Below are 23,629 nucleotides of genomic sequence, written 5' to 3' on the forward strand. Positions count from 1 at the left end.
CCCTCCACCTCTCAGACAGCCGGCTTGGCACGGGCCAGATTCTGCCTACACTAAATGCTGCTCCGCTGGGAGGGCCCTTATCCGCATACTCTTGCCTCCTTAGTTTCGGGAGGAAAGGTCTTTTTCTCAGCCACCGAAGGTGTTTAGATTTGCGCTCACATCTACGTGGCTGTGTCTGCTGCCTCGACGCTGTTGCGTGACAGCCCTCTAACATCATAAAACTAAACCCTGAAATCACTTACTTTGAGGCCATCCTTGGTACTTCACTCTTCAGCAAGCATTTATGGAGATCGTTGGTAGATAGTTAGAAGCGGTTAAAACCACATTAGTTCTGAATTTAACTTGGTGGACCAGGCAAAAGAGCTTTTTCTAACTCTCTTGTCCACTACCAGAGGGCATAATGAGTATTTAACTCATTGGAAAGACAATTAAGTTTATGCCCAGCCACTCCTTTTACCACAACCCGAAGGAGGTAGAGGCAGGAGGATTTCTGTGAGTTGAGGCCAGCCTGATCTACATAAATGCTTCCAGGGCTACATAGTGAAACTCTGTCTCAGAAACAAAACAAGCTAACATGCAAGTCAGCGTCTGACAGACTCTTAGGTGTCTGGTAATCTTAACTTGTATTGTCTTTTGTTTTTACTCCATTGACACATGGTCTCATTATGTAGCCCATCCTGCCTCGGTCTCCCAAATGGTGAGTGCAGGGATTACAGTATTATGTTGTTATATCAATTGTTACTCTGGTTTTTTTTTTTTTTAAACTGGAGAGATGGGTGTGGGTGTTGGGAACCAAACGTTTGTCCTTTTGGCTGTGATCGTAACCTCTGCAGGCTGAGCCGCCTCTCCAGCATTGGTTGTGATTTCAGTTTTCCTTCTATTTTTAAATGATTCTTTATGATGTCTTCATTACAAAGCTAACATTAAAAAAAAAAAATGTTAACAGCACAATCCGGATGCTGAGAGACAAAGATGGAAAGTCACAGTCTCCCCGGGGTAGGAAGACATGGAGGAAAAGAATTGAAAATTCCTGTGATTAAAAAAGGAAAGAGGCTTACAGGGTTCAAACGTGGGTAGAAGACATACATCAAGGGATGAAAGAGAATGATCAGAAAAGGCCACCACGGTGGCACCTACATAATGTGACTCAGATTGAACATCAGCACTGAAACAAAAATAATGTGGCCAGGTGTGGTGGCAGAGGCAGCCTGATCTCTGAGTTGGAGGCCAGCCTGGTCAAAGTCTCTTTCTGTCTCATTACATAGTGGCACCCTGGAGAGAGGGGGCAGGGGGAAAGAGAGAGAATGAATATGGATTAGGCTAAGGGCTGGCTGGAACATGAGATGTGAGGGGCAGTCAACAGCAGGTTATGAGCAGACTAGAAGATCATACAGGTTCGAGCATATGGTGGAGTTTGTGCGGTTGAGCCATACAGATGTTGAGGAGAGCTGTGGGCATCGTCTGCCCAGACTTGTATGTATGCAACATCACTCTATTCTGGAGTCTAGCTGGCTGACCTCCCTGTGTGGAGTGAAGGAAAGGGAGACTCTGAAGGGCTGGAGAGATGGCTCAGCGGTTAGGAGCACTGACTGAGGGGTTGGGGATTTAGCTCAGTGGTAGAGCGCTTGCCTAGCAAGCGCAAGGCCCTGGGTTCGATCCCCAGCTCGGGGGGGGGGGGGGGGGGCGGGGGGGAAGCACTGACTGATCTTCCAGATGTCCTGAGTTCAATTCCCAGCAACCACAGGGTGGCTAACAACCATCTGTAATGGGATCTGATGCCCTCTTCTGGTGTGTCTGAGAACAACTACAGTGTACTCATATAAATAAAATTTTTAAAAAATCTTGAAGACAGAGAACTTACTAGAGGACATGACAAGATGATAGATTTGATTTCAGAGAAACTAGGGCCACTTTGGGACAGAATAGTACAGACTCAAAAGACGGTCGAGCTTAGATCAGGAGCAGCAGGAGCCAGGCTTATGGGAGTGGCCAGAATATGGCCTCAGACCTCACTGGTTCCTCACCTCCATTTCAGGAGTTCTTGCACTAATACTGTTTGTTTTTCTTTATCAAAATGAAGTCCTTCATCTCCTTGCCTTGGGGCATTTGTATATTCAGAAGAACCCTTTTGGCTCCTCCTGTTTCTCTGAATGTATCCCCATAAGGCCACCAGCAGCCATCCTCACACCCAACTTTTTTTTTTTTTTCCGGAGCTGGGGACCGAACCCAGGGCCTTGCACTTGCTAGGCAAGCGCTCTACCACTGAGCTAAATCCCCAACCCCCACACCCAACTTCCAAGTAATGGACCATCCAATTCATTGAGCATTTGGCCATGGCTGCTGTATGGTGATCTCTGGGCGCATGGCCTGGTTCTGTACCAGTTAATAAAGACTTAGTATTTAATCAGCCTTAGCTGATTCTGCTGTGTGAGGCCTTGGGGTTACAGTAAGGAGCAAAGGAGACACAGAGGCCTTGTATCTTGTAGCAGTAGAACTTGCAGTCCTACTGACATAGAAGAGACAAGTGTGAGGAAGGAGTCCAATCTGCTGAGGAAACAAAGGGCAGAAGGAAGCACCACCTGCCTGCAGTGTCTGAAAAGCCCACAAGAGGGCACTAGATCCCCTAGACCTGGAGTTACAGACAGTTGTGAGGCCCCATGTGGGTGCTAGAACTTGATCCTGGGTCCTCTGGAAGAGCAGTCAGTGATGTTAACAGTGAGCCTTCTCTCTAGCCCAAGACAGATTTTCTTTTTCCTTTTTTTTTTTTTTTAAGATTTATTTATACCAGAAGAAGGCGTCAGATCTCATTACAGATTGTTGTGAGCTACTGTGTGGTTGCTGGAATTTGAACTCAGGACCTTGGGAAGAGCAGTCAGTACCCTTAACCACTGAGCCATCTCTCCAGTGACTTTATTTTCTTAACAATTGTTTTTGTTGTTGTTTGAGGCAAGCTCTCCTTACATAAGCTGGCCTTGAGCTCACAGAGATCTCTATGCCTCTACTCCACTGCTGTAGGATTAAAGCATACTCCACCACTCTCACTCTTAGACTCTTAAAGGATGTCCTGAGCCAGGTGGCTGTGGTGCACGCCTTTAATCCCCACATTGGAAAGGCAGAGGCAGGCAGATTTCTGTGAGTTTGCAGGCCAGCCTGGTCCTCCAGGACAGTCAGGGGTACACTAAGAAACTCTATCTAGAAAAACCAAATAAATAAATCAATAGAAAAGGATAAATAAACTAAAGAAATAAACAGAGTCCTGAATCACTAGGCAGAGAGGCTGGTGAAATGCTTGTCTGGTAAGTATGAGGCCCTCAGTTCAATTTCTAGAACTTTAGTGAAAAAAAGTCAGATGGGGTGCCACATGGAAACCCAGAGCTGGGAAGGTGAGAGCAGACAGGTCAATGGTTCACTGGGTCGCTGGGTCACTGGCCAGCCAGACAAACAGGCAACTTGCACATGAGAGACTCTCAAAAGAAAAGTAGGCAACATCTGAGGAACCACATTTGGTATGAACTCCATGCTCCACATATATACAACATATCCGAGGCAGAATACAAGAGTGTGTGTTTGAGCCATAGAGAACTTGTATGGCTGGAGCTGGGACGGAGCAGCCAGCAGAAGTGTTAGACCTGCCCTTGCCCTCACGGCCTGTGGTCTACAGTTCATCAGTCCCTTACTCGTGGCATTTTTTCTTTTTTTTTTTTTTTTTCTTTTTTCTTTTTTTCGGAGCTGGAGACCGAACCCAGGGCCTTGCGCTTGCTAGGCAAGCGCTCTACCACTGAGCTAAATCCCCAACCCGGCATTTTTTCTTAAATGTCAAATTTATGCAAGAGCAATTTAGATGCCAGGTGACTGTGATGAACACGCAAGTTAAGTGTCTTCAACTTGGGGACAGAGATCACAAACAGGTAAATCCACAAGCGAGGAGATGAAGGCCTCTAGAGACTGTGGTTGTCTGTGAGATGACATTTGAGCTGAGGCCTGGAAAATGAGAAAATCAGCCTTGTGGATTGATAGAACACAATTCCAGGCAGAGAGCAAGAAGTGCAAAGAAGACAGCCATGGTGTCACCCAGCCCTCAGGAGGCAGAGCCAGGCAGATCTCTGAGCTTAAGGCCAACCTGGTCTACAGAGCAAGTTCCAGGACAGCCAGGGCTACACAGAGAAACCCTGTCCCAATAAAAACAAAGGCCAAAGACACTCTGATACCACATACTTGAGTTACAGAAGACAGAACTCTTGGCTGGACCATTGGGAGTGATTAGGGAGAATGTGGTGAAAAGAGAGAGAAAAGTATGTGTGTGTATGTATGTATGTATATATGTATGTATGTAGCCATTTTGAGGCAGAATCTTTTTTTTTTTTTTTCAGAGCTGGGGACCGAACCCAGGGCCTTGCACTTGCTAGGCAAGCGCTCTACCACTGAGCTAAATCCCCAACCCTTGAGACAGAGTCTTATGTAGTCCAGACTGGCTTCAAACTGACTGTGTAGCCAAGGATGACCTTGAATTCCTCGTCATCATACTGCCACCTCTCAATATTGGGATTACAAGGAGAGGCTACTGGGCCAGTCTTCAAAAACATGGTCTTTATTTTTGCGGTGCCAGGGATGGAACCCGTAGACTTGTGCACATCAGGCGCTTGCACTCTGCCCCTGAACCACATCCCCAATCCCCGCAATAAGGTCTGACTAGAGAAGTAATCACAATTCCTGGTTGGTTGTTTTGGAGACAAGTTCTCTCTGTGTACCCCAGGATGGCCTAGAACATGGAATGCCTCAGTGCCAACCTCCAACCTTCCAGGTTGTCACACGATGGGGGGAAAAAGAAACACACACTGAGTGTTGGGATTTCAAATACATGTCACCACACCTAGGCTTTTTGTTTGGTTTTGTTGTTGTGTACAGTCATTTTAGAGCAGTTATTTATTTATGAGACAGGGTTTATAGTAGCCCTAGATGGCCTCAAACTTACTATGTAGCTCAGGATTTCCTGAAACTTGTAATTCTCCTGCCTCAGCCGACCAAGTCCTGAGATCTCACAACGAGCTTCTTTCCCCACAACCTTTCTTTCTTCCTTGCAACTAGGTCTGTCCATAATGCACAGGCTGGTTTTGAACTCCTGTACTCAAGTAACCGTTCTAAGAAGCTTCTAAGCAGTACCACAGGTAAGCTCCACCTTAGATTTGTGTGTTTGGGTTTTTGAGATAGGCTCAGGCTGGCCTTCAATCCTGGGCAGTCTTCCTGACCCACCCTGGGTGATATCTCATCACGCAGTTTCAAATTTGGCTTTTAAGACAATTATGCCTGCTGCATGCAGAACATACTTATTATAAGGAACAAGACTAAGCGAGAAGATGAACTCCAGGTCTTTCCAGAAACTGAGCAATGGCGGTGGCAAAAGGACGGAAATGTCCCCGTGGAGAGGCGAGACAGGTTTAGGGAGGGAAATAGCTTCAGGTGATAGATTAGGCACAGAAGTGAGGCAGGGAGAGAGGCCTGGAGACTGATACCTTGATCTCACAATTTCAGATCTTAGATAACTTTATGCTACTGTCGCAAAGTACGGCAGACTGGGTACATTATAAACCATAGAAATATAGCTTCCGGGGTTGGAGATTTAGCTCAGTGGTAGAGCGCTTACCTAGGAAGCGCAAGGCCCTGGGTTCGGTCCCCAGCTCCGAAAAAAAAGAACCAAAAAAAAAAAAAAAAGAAATATAGCTTCCATACCTCTTATCAGCACAATGGGACTGTGGATGGACAAGCATCTAAAGCATCTACAGGACGGGGGAAAATGTGGCCAAACTCACCCTTTTCACCAGGTTCTCAAGTCCCATAATGCTTTAATCCATTTCTGAGGGACAGTCTCCTGTAATCATATCATCTCCTGGAAGTCCCACTTCATGGGGCTGAGACAGATGGCTCAGCAGGTAACACCACACACACACACACACACACACACACACACACACACACAAATTTTTAAAATGTCCCACCCCTTCACTACTGTTTTCATTGTAACCCTCAACTTGAGTTTGGAGGAGACACAGAAAGCAGTGCCTGCAGATGCCCCCTTTTATTTGGGGAGGCAATCTCGCTTCATAGCCCAGGTCGGTTTTGAACGCATGGCTCTTCTCTAACTTCGGCCTCTGGAGTGCCGAGATTTCAGGCATGTGATACCATGCCTGCCTGGTTGGATAAACCCTTTTGGATGTCTTCCTGTGGGTAAAAACTAGAGGTTCAGGAGAGATACATGAAAACCAGGAAGAATGACTAGCGAGGGCTATCTGAAGCAGTCAGGGAGTGGGGCATGAGCAAATGTCCCCTGGAGTAATGCTTACGCTAATGACTGGAGAGCAGACTCTGGGGAATGAGTGGGGACTTCTGAAGTGCGGACAGGAACTGAATGAAGTGTGGAGCGGCATCAATGGGGAGCTTTTTGCATAGGTCCACTTTTCATCCAGCTCCCTGTCCAGGAACCTAGTCCAAGCCTGTGCCCGCAAGGCAGGTCTTAATCCAGACAGTAAGTCCTCTGCTTCCAGCAAGTTCCCGTCTGGGTAAAGTTAAGGGAGTCACAGCTAAACCTGGCTCTTCCTAAGCCATCTAAACGGGCTTGCAAGGCCTGGATGAAGCCTTCACCCCAGTGGTTAATTATGTTTCCTAAAGCAGCTGAAAACATCTACTCTGTAACTTCCCTAGCCCAAGTGAACAGGGAACTGAGAAAGCTTGGGAACAAAGAGGAAGGTAGGGGGGTTGGGGATTTAGCTCAGTGGTAGAGCGCTTGCTCAAGGCCCTGGGTTCGGTCCCCAGCTCCGGAAGAAAAAAAAAAAAGAAAAAGAGGGAGGTAGGTCACCTGTAGAAATCTTCAGGAAAATGGCTCCAGAAAGGACAAGCTGGTTTCATCAAGGGCTTTATGTCAAGTCTGTTATTGGGTCACCCTGCCACCCACTTACTTATTCCAGTGACCAGACGAAAAGTCAAACCTTTGTTTCTCACTTTATTATACAAAAAAAAGGAAAACAAAACCTCCACGGCCGGCCTTAATCTGGGACAGTCATGTTTAAGCCGCTCCCACGGTACAAATATTCAAGTGTGGTGGTTGTTGAAACCTACAAAATACTCCTTAAATATTAGAAAAAGAAGGGTCCCAGTGCTGAAATATACCCTGGGCAACCTCTGACAGCACCAACACCCCCCACCCCCAGTCCTGTCTGTAAGAATTTCCCAATACTTGAAATGGGAGGAACACATGTCGTGTTCAAAGTTGTTTCTAAGTGAAAACACATTTCACTCAAGTGTAACAGTCCGGGGTGTTCAAACAAGGAATTGGGGTTCTCTGTGCAAGCCCTCTCGGGAACATAAGACCCTGGTACTAAATTGTAGAATAAGGACCGTGTATGTATGTGTGTGGCTGGGGTGGGGAGGGGATAGGAGGGAGTCTTCTCTTTAGGAATCTCCACCACACAGTCCAGGTCTTTGCCTTCAAGGACAGGCAGCTGGGCTGCAGGCTTTCTGTGGAGAGCCTACTTTCCACCCCTGGCTTTCATTCAAGAGGCAAAAGGTGGGGCAGCACAAAACCCAACTGCATGAACAAAAAAATCTGGCCAACATAGTAAGAATGAAAATCACCACAGGTAAGGTGACTTGGCTTAGAAAGTCAAGGGGCTGACCCTAGAAGGTCCAAAGCTACTAACAAGGGGTAGAGGACCAGTTGCACAAAGTACTTTCTGCAGCCCCGTCCCCAGATTACAGGGGTGGAGGCAGGAGAGGGGGAGCAGACCTGAGAAATCAAAGGAAATGGGGGGTGGGGGGTGGCCAGAGGACATGGGGCAAGGCAGGGAACATGTAGGTAAAAGATCTCAGGACACATCCTGAAGCCCAGGGGATCAGAGAAAAGCTTTTAAGGCTCACACCATGGTCTGTCCCTCCCACTTTCCTGCTGGACAGCACAGACCTGCAGCAGCTTAGGGATACATGGCCTTGGCAGAGGCAAACTCGTATAGGAAGCATCAGGTGGTTTCTGTGCCCTGCACCATGGACACAGAGGGCAGGCACAGTGGAAGATTGCAGGGAGGGGCAGCCTTGGTTTGTTCCTGCTAGGGGCATCATCTCCCATCCCCCTTTACCAACCCTTTTTCCAGATTCAAAGAGGCCGGTTCTAGGATAGATACAAACACACACACACACACACACACACACACACACACACACACACACTCTCTTACACTTTCTCTCTTATCCACCGGTGCACCCATGCTCTATCTGTCTGAATGTCTTTCACACACACACACACACACACACTCACTCACTCTCCTATCCACAGGTACACCCATGCTCTGTCTGTCACACTCACACACATATACTCTGTCCTATCCACAGGTGCACCCATGCTGTATCTGTTTGTCTGTCCTGTCTCTCTGCCACACACACACACACACACACACACACACACACACACACACACACACACACACAGTGCTTCACACACATCCTACGCATATCAAGACCATTTTTTAAGTCTCAATCCACCCCACCCCAAGCCCTCCCACTCCCAGAAATGACAACAGAGACGGCAGCCGAGATCGGTAGGAAACGTCTCGTTGACAGCTCAGAGCTTAAAAAAAAATATATACACATATATAAAAAACACTCTGCCCCTCCCCCACGAACGGGTCCTGGCAGCTCCTTCCTGCAGGGGCAGGGAAGAGGGACACGGACGCTGCCTGCTTTCTCGAAGGCAGCACCTTTCTCCCCCTCCGGTTCAATGTGGGGGTCCAGGTGGCAAGCCCGTCTGGGAAGGCCCCCCTGAACATCCACCTTGCGGCAGGCTGCAGACTCGGAGGGCCTCACCAAACTCTTTAGAACACGCTCCCACCCCCAAACTCTCCGGTCCACTGTCCATGCCGGAACTGCAAGTGCAGAAGAGGGGCGGGGCGGGCCGGTCCAGTGCTGGCTCAGTCTGATGGTTGTTGTCCCTGGAGAACCTCTGCAGCTGACGCTCCAAGGCTGCAGAGTCCTAGCCTGGGCTCACGCAGCCTCCTACCCCACTGAATTTTTTTTTTAAAGGAAAGAAAGAAAGTGGGGGAGTCTGGGGGGGACAGGGGACAGAACATAGGGGGAGACAAAGGTGGTCAGTTGGGGAGGTAAGCTCTGCAGCGGCTCTCCTTGGCTGCCTGCCTGCCCGCCTGCCTGGGGTGGAGGCGGAGCCTCAATTGGAGTCAGAATCTGAGGAGTCCCCTGAAGATGAGGAGCTGGAGCTACTGCCCTCAGACTCGTTGTCTTCATCCTCATCGTCATCCTCGTCGTCATCCTCGTCGTCGTCATCATCCTCATTCTGGGAGAATAAAAACCCCCGTAGTCAACACCGGGCCCTCCCTGTACTACTCTACGACCCTCCCTCCCACCACGCCATGGACCCGCCCACGCACCTCATCCCCGTCCTCGCTTTCATCTTCACTGCTCGACTCAGAAGAATCCCCACCGTCCTCGGACGAGTCGCCGTTCTCATCATCTTCCTCTTCCTCCTCGTCATCATCATCATCATCTTCCTCATCGTCGTCTTCCTCTGACTCCTGGGAGGTGTGGAGGCATCAGCAGCCGGATACATCCACCTTGCCGGACCCTGCCCAAAGCCACCCGCTCATTTTGGAGGAGCTCCTTACCGACTTGGACTGCAGGGTGGTCCGGCTAGACTTGGGGTTTGGGCCTCGAAGCTTAGTCATGTTCTTACGTTTCTGACAGAAAGGATGGGAAGAGAGCGGAAGTGAGTCCCAGCCCCTGCAGAGTCCCCCCAACCTCCCCCACCACTGCCTTGCTCATGCTCACATTGGAGATGTATTCTTTGTATGCTGCGCGGTCCTGGGGAGATAGGCTCTGGGGAGAGAGAACTGGGGATTAGATCAACCCCGTCCTGTGGCTGGCTGCATATGCAGACGTTCACTGGGCAGAGCCCCCATCTATCTCGACACTCAACCTCCTATACTTTGGGTCCCTGCAGAGAGCTCTTAGGGGCTCAGAACATAGCTCCTGATTCTGTCACAAGCACTGTTCTGAAGTATCCTGAATCGAATTTTCTTTTCTTTTTTTTTTCTTTTCTTTTTTTCGGAGCTGGGGACCGAACCCAGGGCCTTGCGCTTACTAGGCAAGCGCTCTACCACTGAGCCAAATCCCCAACCCTCTGAATCGAATTTTCATAGCAACCCCCACCCCCTGCCCCCAAACCGCTATGTCCGAACTGTAGCTCTGCACTTTCGGCTTCTTTAACTGCAAAGTCTCCCCCATGACTCACGAGGCCTAGCATTAACCCTACCCAGACCCAAGTCTTTGAGCCATGGTCGAAATGACAGAGACTGACAAAATTCTTGAACATTTCATTCCCGCCATCTCTCTGGGTCTTTGGTTAACCTATTTTGATTGACAGGCAATTCTCCCTGGACAGATCTGACCATTCAACCAAAGCCATGGAGACTGCCAGAGACTGACAGCCTAGCCAGGTCCTAAAAGTCTCCTGGTCTTGACTGGAAGGAAGAACATGCAGTCTACTTGAAATTTCTACTATGTGACCTTGGCAAATGATTTAATTCCTTGGTTTGCTTAGCTTTGAGAATGTCAGTACCCATTGCCCTGCAGGCCTCGGAATTGCTGTAGAGTTATGAACAAGGACGGCTCAAGCGACCCTCCCTCCCCTTCCAAGGTGCACGGCCCCTCTCTCTCACCTTGACCCAGAGGTCCAAGTGCACCTTGTACTGCCTCTGCTGTTCCTCAGCCAGCTTCTTATAGTGCTCCTTCTGGCTCTGGGAGATGCGCTGCCAACGGCTGCCGATCTCCACCATGCGCTCCTTGAGTGGCAGGTGATTTAGTTCCCCATTGGACAGCAGCTCCTGGGAGAACTTCTGGTAACCGTTCCTGCAACATGGGTGACAGGTACAGTCAGGGTCCTAAGTGAGTCCCCCTCTAGTTGGGTCTACACCAAGAGTGGCTCGAGCTTCAGGCTTACATAGGCGGTTTCTTGGGCTCTCCCTGGAACTTCATCTTCTTGGAAGAGTTCGTAGCAGCTGGAGGGGCCCGCATCTCACTTAACTCTCTCTGTGGAGAGACACGGAAAGGTCCCATTGACACCCACACTCCCCACCCCACCAGCAGGGGAGAAACTGCATGGGATAAAAAGCAGGAGGATCGGAGGTTGGTAGTGGTAGCCAGTTGGGATCTAGTGCAAGACTCTTCTTGAAGCAACTGCTGAACAAAGTCTACATCAAGAGGACCATTTCGAATTGCTTTTTGAATGAAGTAGGGTCCTCTCAGGAATCACCCAAGAGCCTAGAACCTTGACTCCCGCCTACCCTACGACAGGCCGGAAGTTAGAGACACTGGCTCAGGGCCCAAACCAAAGCTGGCCCTTCTGACCCAGCAGCCGTTTATTGACATGGCGGCAGCCCAGGCCCCTCCCCCACCCACCTCATATCGTTTTTGGTCTTCTGCAGCCTTCTTAATCCACATGAGCTTCTCCTTCTTCTCCATGTTGTTCCACGTCATCTCCATGGCTTTCAAGGCTTTCACCCGGTCATTCTAAGATACAAACCAGGGGTGTATCAGTTGTAGGAGGGGTTCTGTTGCTGGAGACCATAAACCAATCCTTCGTCACTCTCTGCTACCTTAAAGCGGGCCAGATAGTCTCCGATGACACTCTGCTGCCAGATCTCCTCAGCTCTCTTGGGCGACTCTGGCAACTTGCCCCTATCTTCACGCTCTCCGCCAGGCTTCCTCTCGGACTGTGCCTTCAGCGCGGCCTCCCGGGCCTTATATTTAGCCTATAGAAAAAGCAAGGACATTAGCATTAACGCCACCCCTAGGGGGCGCGCTAAGCCCGCCCAGCATTTGAAGCAGGCTCCCTGTTAGGAGGGCGGGGCCGGCAGAAGCCTTGGGCAGCAGTGACGTCCCTTAGGCTCCGCCCCAACCATGAGGCAGCTCTCTGAAGGAGCAACAACCCAAGCTGAAAGCTTCCCTTCTTCCGGCTCTCTAGGCTCCCGCCCCAGCATATCTGAGTCTGGGCACACGTGTGATCCACTTTGGGTGCGGGGGAGCAGCTTTAAACGCGCGCATGAAAGTGGCCCAGGAGACCCTTAGAGAAGATTAATGGAGGTTTCTCCAAAGGCCTGACCTTCTTCTTCTCGGACAAGTCGTTCCACATGCGGGCCAGCAGGCGGGTCAGCTCACTTTCTGAGAGCTCAGGTCGTTCCTCCTGAAGCTGCCTTCTCTTCTCCTCTGAGAAGATGAACATGGCAGACACAGGCCGCTTGGGCTTCTCCGAACCACCCTAAGGGAAACACAGAGTATCAAAGGTACAAGAGCCATTAGCTTCACTTGAGCGGCTCCATCCCAGTCCCCGTCTGTCCCCACTGTCTTGTGGCACTCACTTTGCCACCTTCCTGTGAAGGCTTCTTGGAGGCTGGACTGGTGGTCTGCTTCTTATTGATGTTCAACATCTTCTCCTCTCCCAGGACCCGCTGCTGCTCTTCCTCTGGCAAGCTCTGGGTAGGAATAAGGACATGGGGCTGCAGCAGGCAGGCTCCAAATGCCTCCAAATGCACCCTCCGCCCACCTCAAGGTGGTGCTACTCACCTCAAGGAACCGCAGCAGCTCCACTTCATAATCTTTCTTTTTCTAGAAAAGTAAGGGGATTCAGTCAGTTGGAGACAGCCTCCATTACTCTGGGGCAGTAATCCTCAGTGGGCCCCTAGGGACTGGGTGTAACCTTCTCACCCCCTGACAATGGCAGCCAAGAGGCCTGAGCAATCTACTTTGACAGACAGGGAGGCTGAGCACAAGCTGAAAGCAGGTAGCCAAGGCACCTGTAATCAGTGATTAACTGAGCCCAAGTAGGGCAAACCTCATGCTTGAATCCCCAAGTCAAGACCCAGAGATCAGGGTGGCCTGGCCCCTGCCCTTGCGCACCTGGTCACACTTCTTGTGATAAGCATCCTTTTCCTTCTGGGAGAGCAGCTTCCACTGCTGGCTGCATAGCACCATGCGCTCTGTGCTGGGCACATCCTTCATGTTTGCCATGAGCTCTGCACAGTACAGGGAGTAGCTGTTCCTACAGAATCCAGAGGGAGGCATGCCCATGAGCGAATGGACAACAGGTCATCAGGAGGCCGAGTTCAAGTTCTTCACTAACTCCCCGACTGCCCACGAGCCCACCCACCCAGGGCAGTGCTCACGGAGGTGGCTTGGTGGGTCGTCCATCAAATTTGTCCTTGAGCTGGCGTTCGGCCTTAGTGAGGGTAGACTTGGTGATACCTTCCTCGCTGATGTTTAGCTCAGGGTGCTTCTGGATATAATCACGCATAATCTCCTGCAGAGTGAGGTAGGAGAGCGGAGGGTAACGGGGTGTGGGGTTAGCTGGGACACCATAAGGGGGAGAGCCGCTGGGGAGGGGGAGGCAGGGAGCAAAGCTGGGGATGGCCGAGTGTCTGTGTGTCTGCTGTGTCATTTGCAATATGGTGTCCTGCTCTGCCCTAGCCTGAGATCTCTCGGTGGGATGGGGCTCGTGAGATGGTAGGGGCAGAGGCGAGGGGCCCAAAAGGCCCCTCCCTCAATAGAAGGTCAGGGAACCACTGCCACGTGCAGAATGCAGTGGCACAAGTCAGAGGGCAAAGGCTCGTGAAGAGCCGGATGGGGAGGAGCACAGCGGAAGCCTAACCTCGTACTCCTTCCGCTGCTCCAGGGCCTTATGAATCCATTTCAGCCTCTTTTTGTCCGAGAGCTGAGACCACTGCTTCCCCAGGGAGTCCTTCACCTCCTTCGTAGTGGCCTGCAAACCAAAAGCCGTCAGACACACACAGGCAGCCAGGGGCAGGGGAGGGGGGGAGAGGGGCACAGAGGCCCCGCCCCCTCGGGCCACAGGAGGTCACGCAAGTGTCCACCACAGGCTAGGAAGGTAGGGTGGAGAGGCAGGGATCCGCCTTGGTGCAAGGGACAGGCTCACACACACGCTCATTCGCACGCCAGCTGGCCCAGGCCCTGTCCATGCAATACCCGCCCTGGGGAGGGGCCTCCTCTCCTGCTCCCCTGCACCAGACCCAGCCACCAGGCGCGGCTCCCCCCTTGCCACCGCCGTGTGCCCTCCACCCCTACCCTTTGGCCAGACACTCACATCCGGCCGCACTTTGAGATACACCTTCTTCTCATGGGTGTACCACAGTTGCTGGGGAGTTTTGGGCTTCTCGGGGATGTCCGACTTCTTGGCATTCTGGATAAGGTCAGGGTGATCCTCCCTAGCCAGGGGACCGGAGTAAGGGTCAGCAGGGGACACCGCTTTAGGGCAGACCCCAACTAGCTGCCCAAGGTAGGCCTTTTAGGTCTTCCTGCGGGAGCTCGGTGGAAGTCAGTGGCTGGCGACCTGTCCCTGCCCCTGAACCTGACACTACAGTCTACACAAGACTTCCAGGGTTCATGGACGGTCAGTTCTAGTCTCTCCAGCCAATATGTTTAACCTACCACACCCAATGCCCCATAGCCCTCCTCTGCCTTACCTGAATCGGGCCAGGTTTCGCTCGAACTCCTGTTTCTCCCTCTGGAAGTCCTGAATATATTTCATCTGAGGGGAGGAGGGGATGGGGTCATCCAGGACCCAAGGCCTACTTCACCCAGATCTAGAAAAAGCCACCCTCCTCTCTGACTGCCTTGCTTCCTGCTAAGATTTTAGATGTTTGGCTCCTCTGCTTCCATGAGTTGAGCTTACGTTAGGCTTGGTGACTAACAGCCAGACTTAACAGTGAGATTTACAGGAAGACTCCCAGACACCCATCACCGTATTATAAGACAGAATGTCCCAGAAGTCAGGGGACATCAACCATTAGGTGAACAGTAACAGGTAAGACTACCCAGCTTTCTCAGATACCACAGAACTCTGAGTCTCATGGATCTCTGGCTGCCGTTGCTCTCTCTTTCCAGCCCTCTGAGGCAGCTGATGTTGGTCTGTGCGCGCTCGCTCGCTCGCTCTCTCTCTCTCTCTCTCTCTCTCTCTCTCTCTCTCTCTCTCTCTCTCTCTCTCTGGGCTGGCTAACAGCACCAGGAAGGCTAAATTTTGTTTCTAAGGCAGCAGAGGATATTGCTGAAGGGGCACAAAATGAGTTCTTATAACACAAATCACCTCCCAATAGATGTCCTAAATTTGGAGTTTCTTTCCCATCCATGACCTCCGGGCCGCCAGCATTTCTCATATTCCTGGTCACTATCCCCTTCTGCCTCATCCCTTCCTCTAGGCTCCTGGAGCCCTAGGCTTTTAGAACCCCTCCCTCCTTTTATACCTCCTCTTCCCTCTTGCATAACATCCATTTCTCCTTCCTTCCTCTCCCAATTCTAGGTCAAGATAGCACCCAAAAGGACCAGAGAGAGGCTCACACCAGAACCAGACTCCTCCTTGTAAGATACACCAGGCGCAAGGAAGGAGGCAGCGCCTTTTCACCACGAGCCCCAATGGAAACCAGAAGCAGCACGGCCTCCTTGGGGCATTCAGTCTTCCTCAGAGAGGAACTAACAAGGCCATCTCAAGGTTCACCCTCCACACCTCAATCAGGAGTATTGATGTGACTTACCCGAAGGGCCACACACAGCTGACTAGCAATAATAAGACAGGCCCAGATCATTGCGTCCATGCCTAAGCTTTCTCTACTCAATTTCTCTGTCCCTCTCTGGTTCTGCTTCTTAGCCTCTCTCCCTCCTATCCCTCAGGGGTTTGGTGGTATATGTAGTCACTGACCCAAGTCCTCACCCATGGGGTCAACTGCAGCCCTGCCAAGTTAATGCTACTCAGGCTTGGGTACGGACCACACACAGCTGGTTTTACCCAACCAGGCCTATTCCACTTTGGATTTAGCAATAAGGGCATGTGAGTACTCAGCCAGATAATTTGGAAAAATGGCTACTCGGTAATGTTGAATGGTGCCATCTCTGAGGGTCTTGCTATGTCCAACCGTGTCCTTTGCCCACCAGTGTACCTTGCTGCCCTTCGCTGACACCCTTGCCTGGTCTCATCACCCAGCATCTCCTCTTGGTGTTTAGTTCCCTTCTATCCCATTTCTTTCATGTGTTGAACTCCCTTCAATATTTTGCTTCCAGGGAACCTCCTGAGCCTGTCTTTGGCTTTATCTGCCGCTGCCCAGGAGGTTCGGACAACTTTACCTAAAGGGATACAACCTGGAGAACCTGGACACTTTTGTAGGAGGAAGCAGCCTGAGGCAGGGAGACCCAGTGTACCCTTGTACTTGGGGAAGCAAGCTCACTTACATGACGGGGCGGGGGGGGGGGGGAGAGCACTGTAGGCGGCTCCAGTGTGCTCCAGCATCATTAGATAAGACCCAAGATACTCAGCACTCCTGTGCCCCGATTCCTTGCTCAGGACAATCAATCAAACCCCTTTCCTGGGGTCTCTTGTCTACTCAAGTTATCACAGTGGGTAGAGAACAGCCGCACAGATTCACAGGGAGTGTGACTGTTTGGCTGTGGGGTACAGGAGCAGTCTGAATGCCTTCAGGGTCCTTCCCTGCGGTGGGTGCTGTCTGACCATGTGTGGGCCAGGTGGGGACAGGTACCACGGTGACCTCCAAAACCACCACACTGTTGTGTTGACTCATCCGGGCCCTTGATGTGGAGTCCCTTCTGTCCCTACCCCACTGACCTGCCCACCCCAACTAGATGCTCCCACCAGAAAGCATCTCTACCCTCCCACATCGGAGCCTCTCCCTCCCCCACCTTCTTCTTCTCTGGAAGCTCCTTGTATTTCTTAGACAGGATCTTAGTCAAGTCCAGGTTGCTCATCTCAGGGTGGAGTTTCGCGTACTTGGCCCGCTTCTCCATGAAGAAGCGGAAGTAGGGGGTGAGAGGTTTCTTTGGAAAATCCGGGTGTTTCTGGAACAAAGGAAAGTGTCATTAGATGCCACCCATTCTTTAAACCCCTCTTGCCTGACCCCTGACCCCTGAGCTTCTCCTCCTGGTAACTCACCTTGAGTTTTTTGCCTTTGTAAGGGTTTTTAACATGTTCCTGAGCATCAAGGATCAATTCTGTCAAAGTACGGAACTTCCTTACCTGGAGGGAGGAAGTGGGGAGAGAGGAATTTGGGAAACACCACTCCATAGCACAACGTTTCCAACGCGATCACTACCCTCCACCACAGAGTTCAATGAAGGAAACAAAGCAACAGCATACACTGCAGACAACTTCTGACCCGGAGGGGCTAGCTCATGCCTGCCGCAGAGGCCCATGTAGCTGGGACACACCTACAAGCAGTCAGGGACTGATTTCCGTGTGGCTTCTGTGCTTACATCTCATTCAACCCTTAGAGCTGTTTGGGCCATAGAAGTCCAGGACAGTAAGTACCCAAGGCCACCTAGAAGACTGTGGTAGAACTGTGAGCTCTAGGCTGTTGGTGTCACCCAGGCCACTTTTTCCCATAGGGCATGAACTAAGAGCTGACGGATGAACCTGGGAACACCTTCTGTCCAAAGTGACAGGTTTGCCTCCTCCTCCCCATTTTCTCGGAGATAAAAAAGCACACGCAGATACGGTGTTATTTACACGGGTCAAAAAAGTGGGAAGCCGTTACCTCGTTAGAAATCTCCACCCATTTGAGCTTGCACATATCTCCTGAAAAATCCTTAAATGCGACTTTTTCCCAGTCCATATGCGACTCTGTGGTCTTGAACTTGGAGCTGTCATTGGATGGAAGGTTGTTCTTCATGCATTCCAGCAAAGTTAGCATATCTTCCTGGGACCAGCGGTCTGTGACATGTAAGAAAAGTCTTGACACTGGTCCACACCCTTCTCCTGACCTGTTCCCCAGCCTCTGAGTTCAGTCCCTGCTCCCCCAAAGTCCTCGTTTGCGTCTCATGTGAACCCATCCATCTTTAGACAAAGGTTCAGCCCTAAATAAATAACTGTAGTCCTACTAGATCAGGGCAGGGACTCTGGACCAGAGAGAGGACCACCATACTTAGCTTACACTAGGAGTCCTGTCTTGCTTATCTCAAAGCAATCACTTCTAACACGCTAGGCTGCCATGGGTCCCTATTTACAGTATGAGATGATTTAGGGCCCTATGATAAAAGGCTCATCAGAAAGGGAGGGAACCAGGGAAGGAACGTATCTAAATGTGGTCATACTCTCTGCTGTTATCAAACAAGCAAGGCCTGAGGTTGGGGTGTGAGTAGTAAGGCACTCCATGAGGACGTTTTTTTCCAGCACAGCTGGAGAGCAACATTAAAGTTATACACGCCATCACCTGCCTCCCTCAGTCACTTTAAGGAAGACCAAAGCAGAATTTCTGGCAGTTAAGAGAGATGGCATTCAAACATCAGAACCGTACACGGAAGTTCTGAGAAAAGGCAAGCAGAGTTCTCAGGGCCTTGCTCTCTGGAGAACCCCCGAATTCCAAGTTGCCATCTTAGCCCAATTATTTTCAGCTGCTAAAGTGCAGCCTAGAGACAGCTCAGAGCCTCTACAGGAGGGTGGCTGCAGCTATGGAAGCTGGGCTGGTGAAACCCATGGCTAGGAAGCAAAAGAGCTCTTGACTTTGATTTGCATCTAGTAACCTGGGCCGGGTTTCCACAGAAAAGGGTCACATGGACCCATAATCCTCTCTCCCCTGATGTCTCACAAGCATTGCCAGATGTTCAGCTTCATACCACCCTCCTCATAGACACCACTGACAGAGGCGGCTAGGGTCTAGACATCTGTAATTCCTATGGCTTGGAGCCGTAAACCAAAATACCCCTCCTTGCTTTCTCACCTGCCTCTGAATCTTATCTTCCCCCTTTCTCTATGGTGGGAACACAAGGCTTCAGGTTAAGAACCCAAGAAGGCTGGCTTGGAAGAGTCTCCCGTGTCCCTCATTCACAGCAAGAGAACGTAAAAAACACAAGTTCTATGCTCAAGGCCAAGTAATTTGGATTTGGCCAAACCCCCACTTGACAGATGCTTCACTTTCCAAGACTTAAGACTCTCTGCCAGTACACAGAACGAAGCCTAGAGGAACCTTTTAGGGGCTGGAGCGCTCATGTGTGAAAACAAGACAAGTTTGAAGAGAGCAGAAGCTGGGGACCCATACCTTGGCCTTTGGGGGCGGCCATTTCCAGGTCTGTGGGACAGTCGGCTTCTCCGTTCATTCTCCAGCTGTCCAGCCACCTCCTCGGTCGCGCTGGCCGGGCAACCCGGGGTCAAAGCCACCTCACCCTTTCGAAGAGATACCAAACCCACTCAGAGAGGCTGAGGAAAGGGACTTTCTATCCCACCCCCTCCCACATGGGAGGGGGCATAGGCCCACACTCTCAGCAAGACCGGATCAGGAGGCTCACAGACTTCATCGGTGGGTGTAGGAGTGAGCCCCACTCTTCCCTACCCCAGCCCCCAGAACCAGGCAGTGCCGCATGCGCCCTCCCCTGCCCACGCGAGAGACTGCTCCCAGCTCCCGCGTGCAGCTAGCTCCCGCCCTCCGGCCTCTTCCCCCCACCCGGGCAAAAAAAAAAAAAAAATCTCCTCCTCCTCCTCCTCCTTGAGCGCCCGCCCCGGGGAGGCCCCAGGCTGGAAGGCGGGGGAGGAAGGGCGGGTAAAGGGCGCGCGCGGGCACGGAAGCGGGCACGCGCCCGAGTCTCCTCCTCCCGCTTTCCCCCGGCCGGTTCCCCCCGCCTCCGCAACCCGGCGGGGACCCGGACGCAGCGCAGCCGCCGCCAGCCCGGGAGCGCAGCGGCCGGACCGCCCCCGGGGACCAGATCCGGATTCCCGCTGCTCCCCCCTCCCGACCTCCCAACGCGGTCCCCGCCTGTCCGGGCAGGCGAGCAGTCGGAGAAGCGGCCTAGCTTGTCCCCCGCCCCCGAACTACCCGGGGCCGGAGACGCCGCCACCGCCCAGCCATCCCGACACGTACGGAAGAAGCCCGGCGCAGATGCGCGACCGCGGCGGGAACGGCCGCCTCCTCCCCGAGTCTGCGGCCCAGCCCTGCCGGCGCCCCCGCCCCGGCCTCCGGGGAGCCGAGCCAAGCAGAGGGCGGGAGGACGGCGGCCGCGAGGCGGGGGCGCTTCGCTCACCGGCCCCGCCGCCCCCTCCGGCGGCCGGCGAGAACTGCGCCTGTCGGCCGGAGAAGCGCGGGCTCCTCCGCCCGGGGCCTCACTAGGGCCTCGCTTCCTGCCCTTCCCACCCCTGGCTCTCGGCGCCCTTCCCCGTGCCCCGATCAGCTCGTCTACAGTTCTCCCGGTATCGCCGCCCGGCGTCTACCGCACTCGCGGCTCGCTCCCTAGCCCCGGCGCACATCCTCCGCCGCCTCGGTTACCCGGCGCAGCGCGGCCTCTGAGCTCCCCGCTCCGGCGGCTCCCTTCCCGGCTCTGAGCGCGGCGCCCTCCCCCGCTCGGCCGGGCACAGCCGCAACTCCCTCCCGCGGCGGCAGCGGCTCCTCCTCCGGGCGCGGCGGCGGCGCTGGGGCGGCGGCTGCTGCTGCTGCTGTGGCGGCGGCGGCTGTGGCTGCTGCCTGCTGCTCCTCGCGGCGAAAAGCACAAAGCACAGCGCCCTCCGCCTGCAGGCAGCCCGCCCGCCCGCCCGCCGGCCCCGGCCTCAGCTCGCACACCCCCCGCCGCCGCAGCAGCCTCCGCCGCCGGAGCGGGGAGGAGGGAGAAGGGAGGAGGAGGAGCGGGAGGGGGGGCGGGAGAAGCGGGGCAGCGAGCGCGTCCTTCCCCGTAGAGCGCACACCGACCCCCGGGGAGCGAGCGCCAGCCCGCCCGCCTCGCCGGCTCCGCTCCCTCCCACAGCCTGCCCGGGCGGGCTCCGCGGGGGGCAGCTGGGAGGAGGGGCGGGCGCTGGGGGGACCCGGGCGGCCGAGGCGGAGGCAAGGAAGGAGGGGAGGGGGGTGGTGGTAGTGGCGGCGGCGGCTGCTGCTGTTGCTGCCGCCGGGGAAGGGGGGGCCGGGGCAGGGAGACACGCAGCCGCCCGGATGGCGGCGGGGCTGCGAGCCGAGGCGGGCGGGCAAGCAGGCGGCGAGAGCGACCTCGCCAGCCCCGCGGGGGAACTAGCAGGCTTGGCTGGCGCGGGAGGGAGGGCCGAGGTGCGGCGGTGGAGAGGGTGCCCAGCGAGCCTCGCGGGTGCCGGCAGCCCTGCTCTGGAGCTCTCTTCCAAGCTCTCCCTGCTTAAACTCCGCTTTCCGGCCTAGTCCTCATCTGCTCCCCTCTCCCGCCTCCGAGAGCGGGCTATCGGCCACCCTGGTCCCCGGAGCGTGGCTACCAGCTTGGGACTCACGCTCCCCGGTCGCGTTGCGAGGTTTCGGCGCCTACCTCTAGGTTCCCTTAACGCCGAACAGCACCCGTGAAACTTAAATATATTCTTAGCCCCCTAAACAACAAAAATCTCTCTCATTCCTCCTCACACCCGGGAATCGGCCAGGAACGGCCGACTCCGCCGGAGGAGTCGCTCTGGGAGCCGGTTCAATCCAGCCCGGCGTGGCTCTCCAGGCCTTCCCGGGCGCGTGGAGCACGAAGATTGGCGCCGCCGGAGAGCAACCCCTTTCCCCCGAAATCCGCGGCACCGAGGCTTACTTACCGAGCGTGTGGGTGCTAGTAAGGGCCGGGGGCACCAGGCAGCACCACAGGCGGAAGAGCTGAGCCGCAGCTCCGCAGCTGCCGACGCCGGGGCAGCGAGTCTCCAGACAAAGCCCGAGATGGCGAAGCGGAGCGACGGCTAATGGCGAGCCCCACGCGCCGCGCTCCGCCCGCCCCGCTCCGCCCGCCCGCCCGCCTCGGCGCAGCGCAGCGCCGCTCCGAGCGCTCGCCCGTCAGAGCCGCCTTGGCGCCGCCGCCTCCCGGGCCGCCCCGGCCTCGCCTGTCCCCTCCGCCTCCTCCGGGCGGCTCAGCCTCACCCCCTTCCCTCCCACCGTTCTGGGGGGCTGCACGAAAATTTAAAAAAGGAATAATAAAAAATTTTTTTTCGTTTTTTCTTTTTTTTCTTCAAGGCAGACGTTTTTCGACATTTAGCTCTTATTTTGCTCCCAGCTCGCACTCACCTGCGGGGCCGCCGGCAGGGCTGGGGGCGGGGGTGCGCGGGGCTGGAGCCGCCGAGCGCGGGTTGAAAGCTAGCCAAGCTCTGCAGCGCCCGACCCGGGCGTGTACGCCGCCGCCAGTCCCCGCAGAGAAATCGTCCTCCTACCCCCGCCTCCATCGCTCTGCGTTTCTCTCCAATCAGCCGGTCGCTTGGCGGCTCCTCCAGTCTCCGGCCAAGCCAGCTGCCTAGAGCGAGCTCCGCTCCATCTGCTCGCCCGACTCCTCGCTCTCCTGCCGGGGCGGGCAAGGCAGCTTGAGGCCGGAGGGGGATCTGTAAGGGATCCTGCCTGCTCCCGCTCCCATTGCTTCATCCCGGCTGTCTCCTGCCTCCTCCTCCTCCTCCTGCGTTTTTCCAACTCTCCCCTGTCGCCACTGGTGTGTGTCTGAGTGTGTGCGCAGGTTTTTTTTTTTTTTTTTTTTTATTGCTTTGCTTTTGCAACCCTGAAGCTAAAGCGGGGTGGGGGCGAAGGGGGATGTTACAAAAACGAAAAAGAAAAAATAAAGAGGCTCTTAGGTTTGCAACATATGGAAAGACCGGGGGAGCACCCCGCCTCGTTTGGTGCCGGGCGAGGGCCTTCCGGATTTCAGAGCGAGTCTTTGGTTGTTCTCGATGCCAGCCCCCATCTTCACTGGCCGAAGGATCCGAGGAGTTAAGAGCAAAAAGTTCGCCCCTGGGTTGTAGTAGGGTGTCAGTAGGAGTTGGGGAGATTTTTCAAGACGCAGCGGAGCGGTCATCCCTTCTACCCCGGGCTTCTGCAACTAGGCCGCGGCCGGGGTGGGGGTTTAGAGGAAAACCCCGCAGCGCTTGTGCGAAAGAACTGGAAGGGGGAAGTCGAACCGGGAACGGAGCTTCCTGCGTCTCCCCTCGGTCTCTGCTTCCAGTCGCCTGCTAGCTCCCCCTTTAATTTTTTTTTTTCTCCTTTCCTTTAATCTAATTTCTTCCAACTCCACCTTTGTTGTTACCGGCGTCACGCCTGGATCAGCCAATCCCCTCCTCGCAATCAGCTTGTCAAAAAGGGTTGGCCAGCCCTAAGAAAGGAGGCCGCGGGCGCTGCCCCCCACTCCGGCGGCTACGGGGAGCCCAGAGGAGAGCTCAGCACCCCGGACCTAAGGCAGGATCGATAGCCCGGCAATTGCGGGTCTAGCTTCCCGCTTTCCACCATCCGGCAAGTCTAGGGAGGAAAGGCCTGGGCGTGTACCGCATTCTAGCCTCCCACTGCCGTCGGCTCTAGTGGGTTTTACCTCCCCTGCTCGGCTGAAGGGCTATCAGTGTTAGATGTAGGGAGGCAGAAGGCAATGTGAAGGACGCTGGCTTCCACCAGCCCAGCCCCTTGGTTTGTGTCACCACCCCCAGGCCACGCCATTGCTCCTGGCTCCTCCGGCTGCCACAGTAACACTGCTGTTGCTCACGTCTCAGCCAGCTGGGTCGCACAGTCTCTTTGGACTATTTCTTGGCACACTGCCTTCTCTTGTCTCCTGGGAAAAGTGAGACTTCTTTCCCAGGATTTCCACACCCCACTTCTGCCACGTTGCATGAACTGAGATCTCCTGTGTTCGG

General features: G+C 53.9%; 1 protein-coding gene and 1 long non-coding RNA gene across 9 annotated transcripts in view; one reads left to right on the forward strand and one right to left on the reverse strand.

Annotated features, from left to right (window-relative positions):
- The first annotated feature begins 1,686 nt into the window (after positions 1 to 1,686).
- LOC134480881 (uncharacterized) lies at positions 1,687 to 15,643 on the forward strand. Its single transcript, XR_010055816.1, has 2 exons — positions 1,687 to 5,165; positions 15,362 to 15,643. It is a non-coding gene; the product is annotated as an uncharacterized LOC134480881 (long non-coding RNA).
- Positions 6,975 to 23,629, reverse strand: part of Ubtf (upstream binding transcription factor) — a 17,032-nt gene continuing 377 nt past the window's right edge. The window contains exons 1-21 of one of the 8 annotated variants that reach the window (NM_001127690.2): positions 21,575 to 21,717; positions 19,101 to 19,225; positions 17,601 to 17,776; positions 17,000 to 17,083; positions 16,750 to 16,905; positions 14,529 to 14,593; positions 14,150 to 14,270; positions 13,697 to 13,807; positions 13,215 to 13,348; positions 12,949 to 13,090; positions 12,616 to 12,657; positions 12,411 to 12,524; positions 12,155 to 12,310; positions 11,649 to 11,804; positions 11,452 to 11,562; positions 10,994 to 11,082; positions 10,713 to 10,902; positions 9,823 to 9,870; positions 9,660 to 9,731; positions 9,426 to 9,569; positions 6,975 to 9,331 (exon numbers count right to left, since the gene is read on the reverse strand). In NM_001127690.2, coding sequence (NP_001121162.1) covers positions 9,206 to 9,331; positions 9,426 to 9,569; positions 9,660 to 9,731; positions 9,823 to 9,870; positions 10,713 to 10,902; positions 10,994 to 11,082; positions 11,452 to 11,562; positions 11,649 to 11,804; positions 12,155 to 12,310; positions 12,411 to 12,524; positions 12,616 to 12,657; positions 12,949 to 13,090; positions 13,215 to 13,348; positions 13,697 to 13,807; positions 14,150 to 14,270; positions 14,529 to 14,593; positions 16,750 to 16,905; positions 17,000 to 17,083; positions 17,601 to 17,776; positions 19,101 to 19,158 — 2,295 coding nt within the window. In that variant the 5' untranslated portion in view covers positions 19,159 to 19,225; positions 21,575 to 21,717 and the 3' untranslated portion in view covers positions 6,975 to 9,205. Of the gene's footprint in view, positions 9,332 to 9,425; positions 9,570 to 9,659; positions 9,732 to 9,822; positions 9,871 to 10,712; positions 10,903 to 10,993; positions 11,083 to 11,451; positions 11,563 to 11,648; positions 11,805 to 12,154; positions 12,311 to 12,410; positions 12,525 to 12,615; positions 12,658 to 12,948; positions 13,091 to 13,214; positions 13,349 to 13,696; positions 13,808 to 14,149; positions 14,271 to 14,528; positions 14,594 to 16,749; positions 16,906 to 16,999; positions 17,084 to 17,600; positions 17,777 to 19,100; positions 19,226 to 19,916; positions 20,055 to 20,318; positions 20,458 to 21,574; positions 21,718 to 22,034 lie in introns of those variants that run through there. The other 7 variants (XM_006247264.5, XM_006247262.5, XM_063268478.1 and 4 more) reach the window with 7 other exon arrangements.

Source organism: Rattus norvegicus, chromosome 10 (genome assembly GCF_036323735.1).
Source record: "Rattus norvegicus strain BN/NHsdMcwi chromosome 10, GRCr8, whole genome shotgun sequence".
In the NCBI taxonomy this organism is placed as follows: Eukaryota; Metazoa; Chordata; class Mammalia; order Rodentia; family Muridae; genus Rattus; species Rattus norvegicus.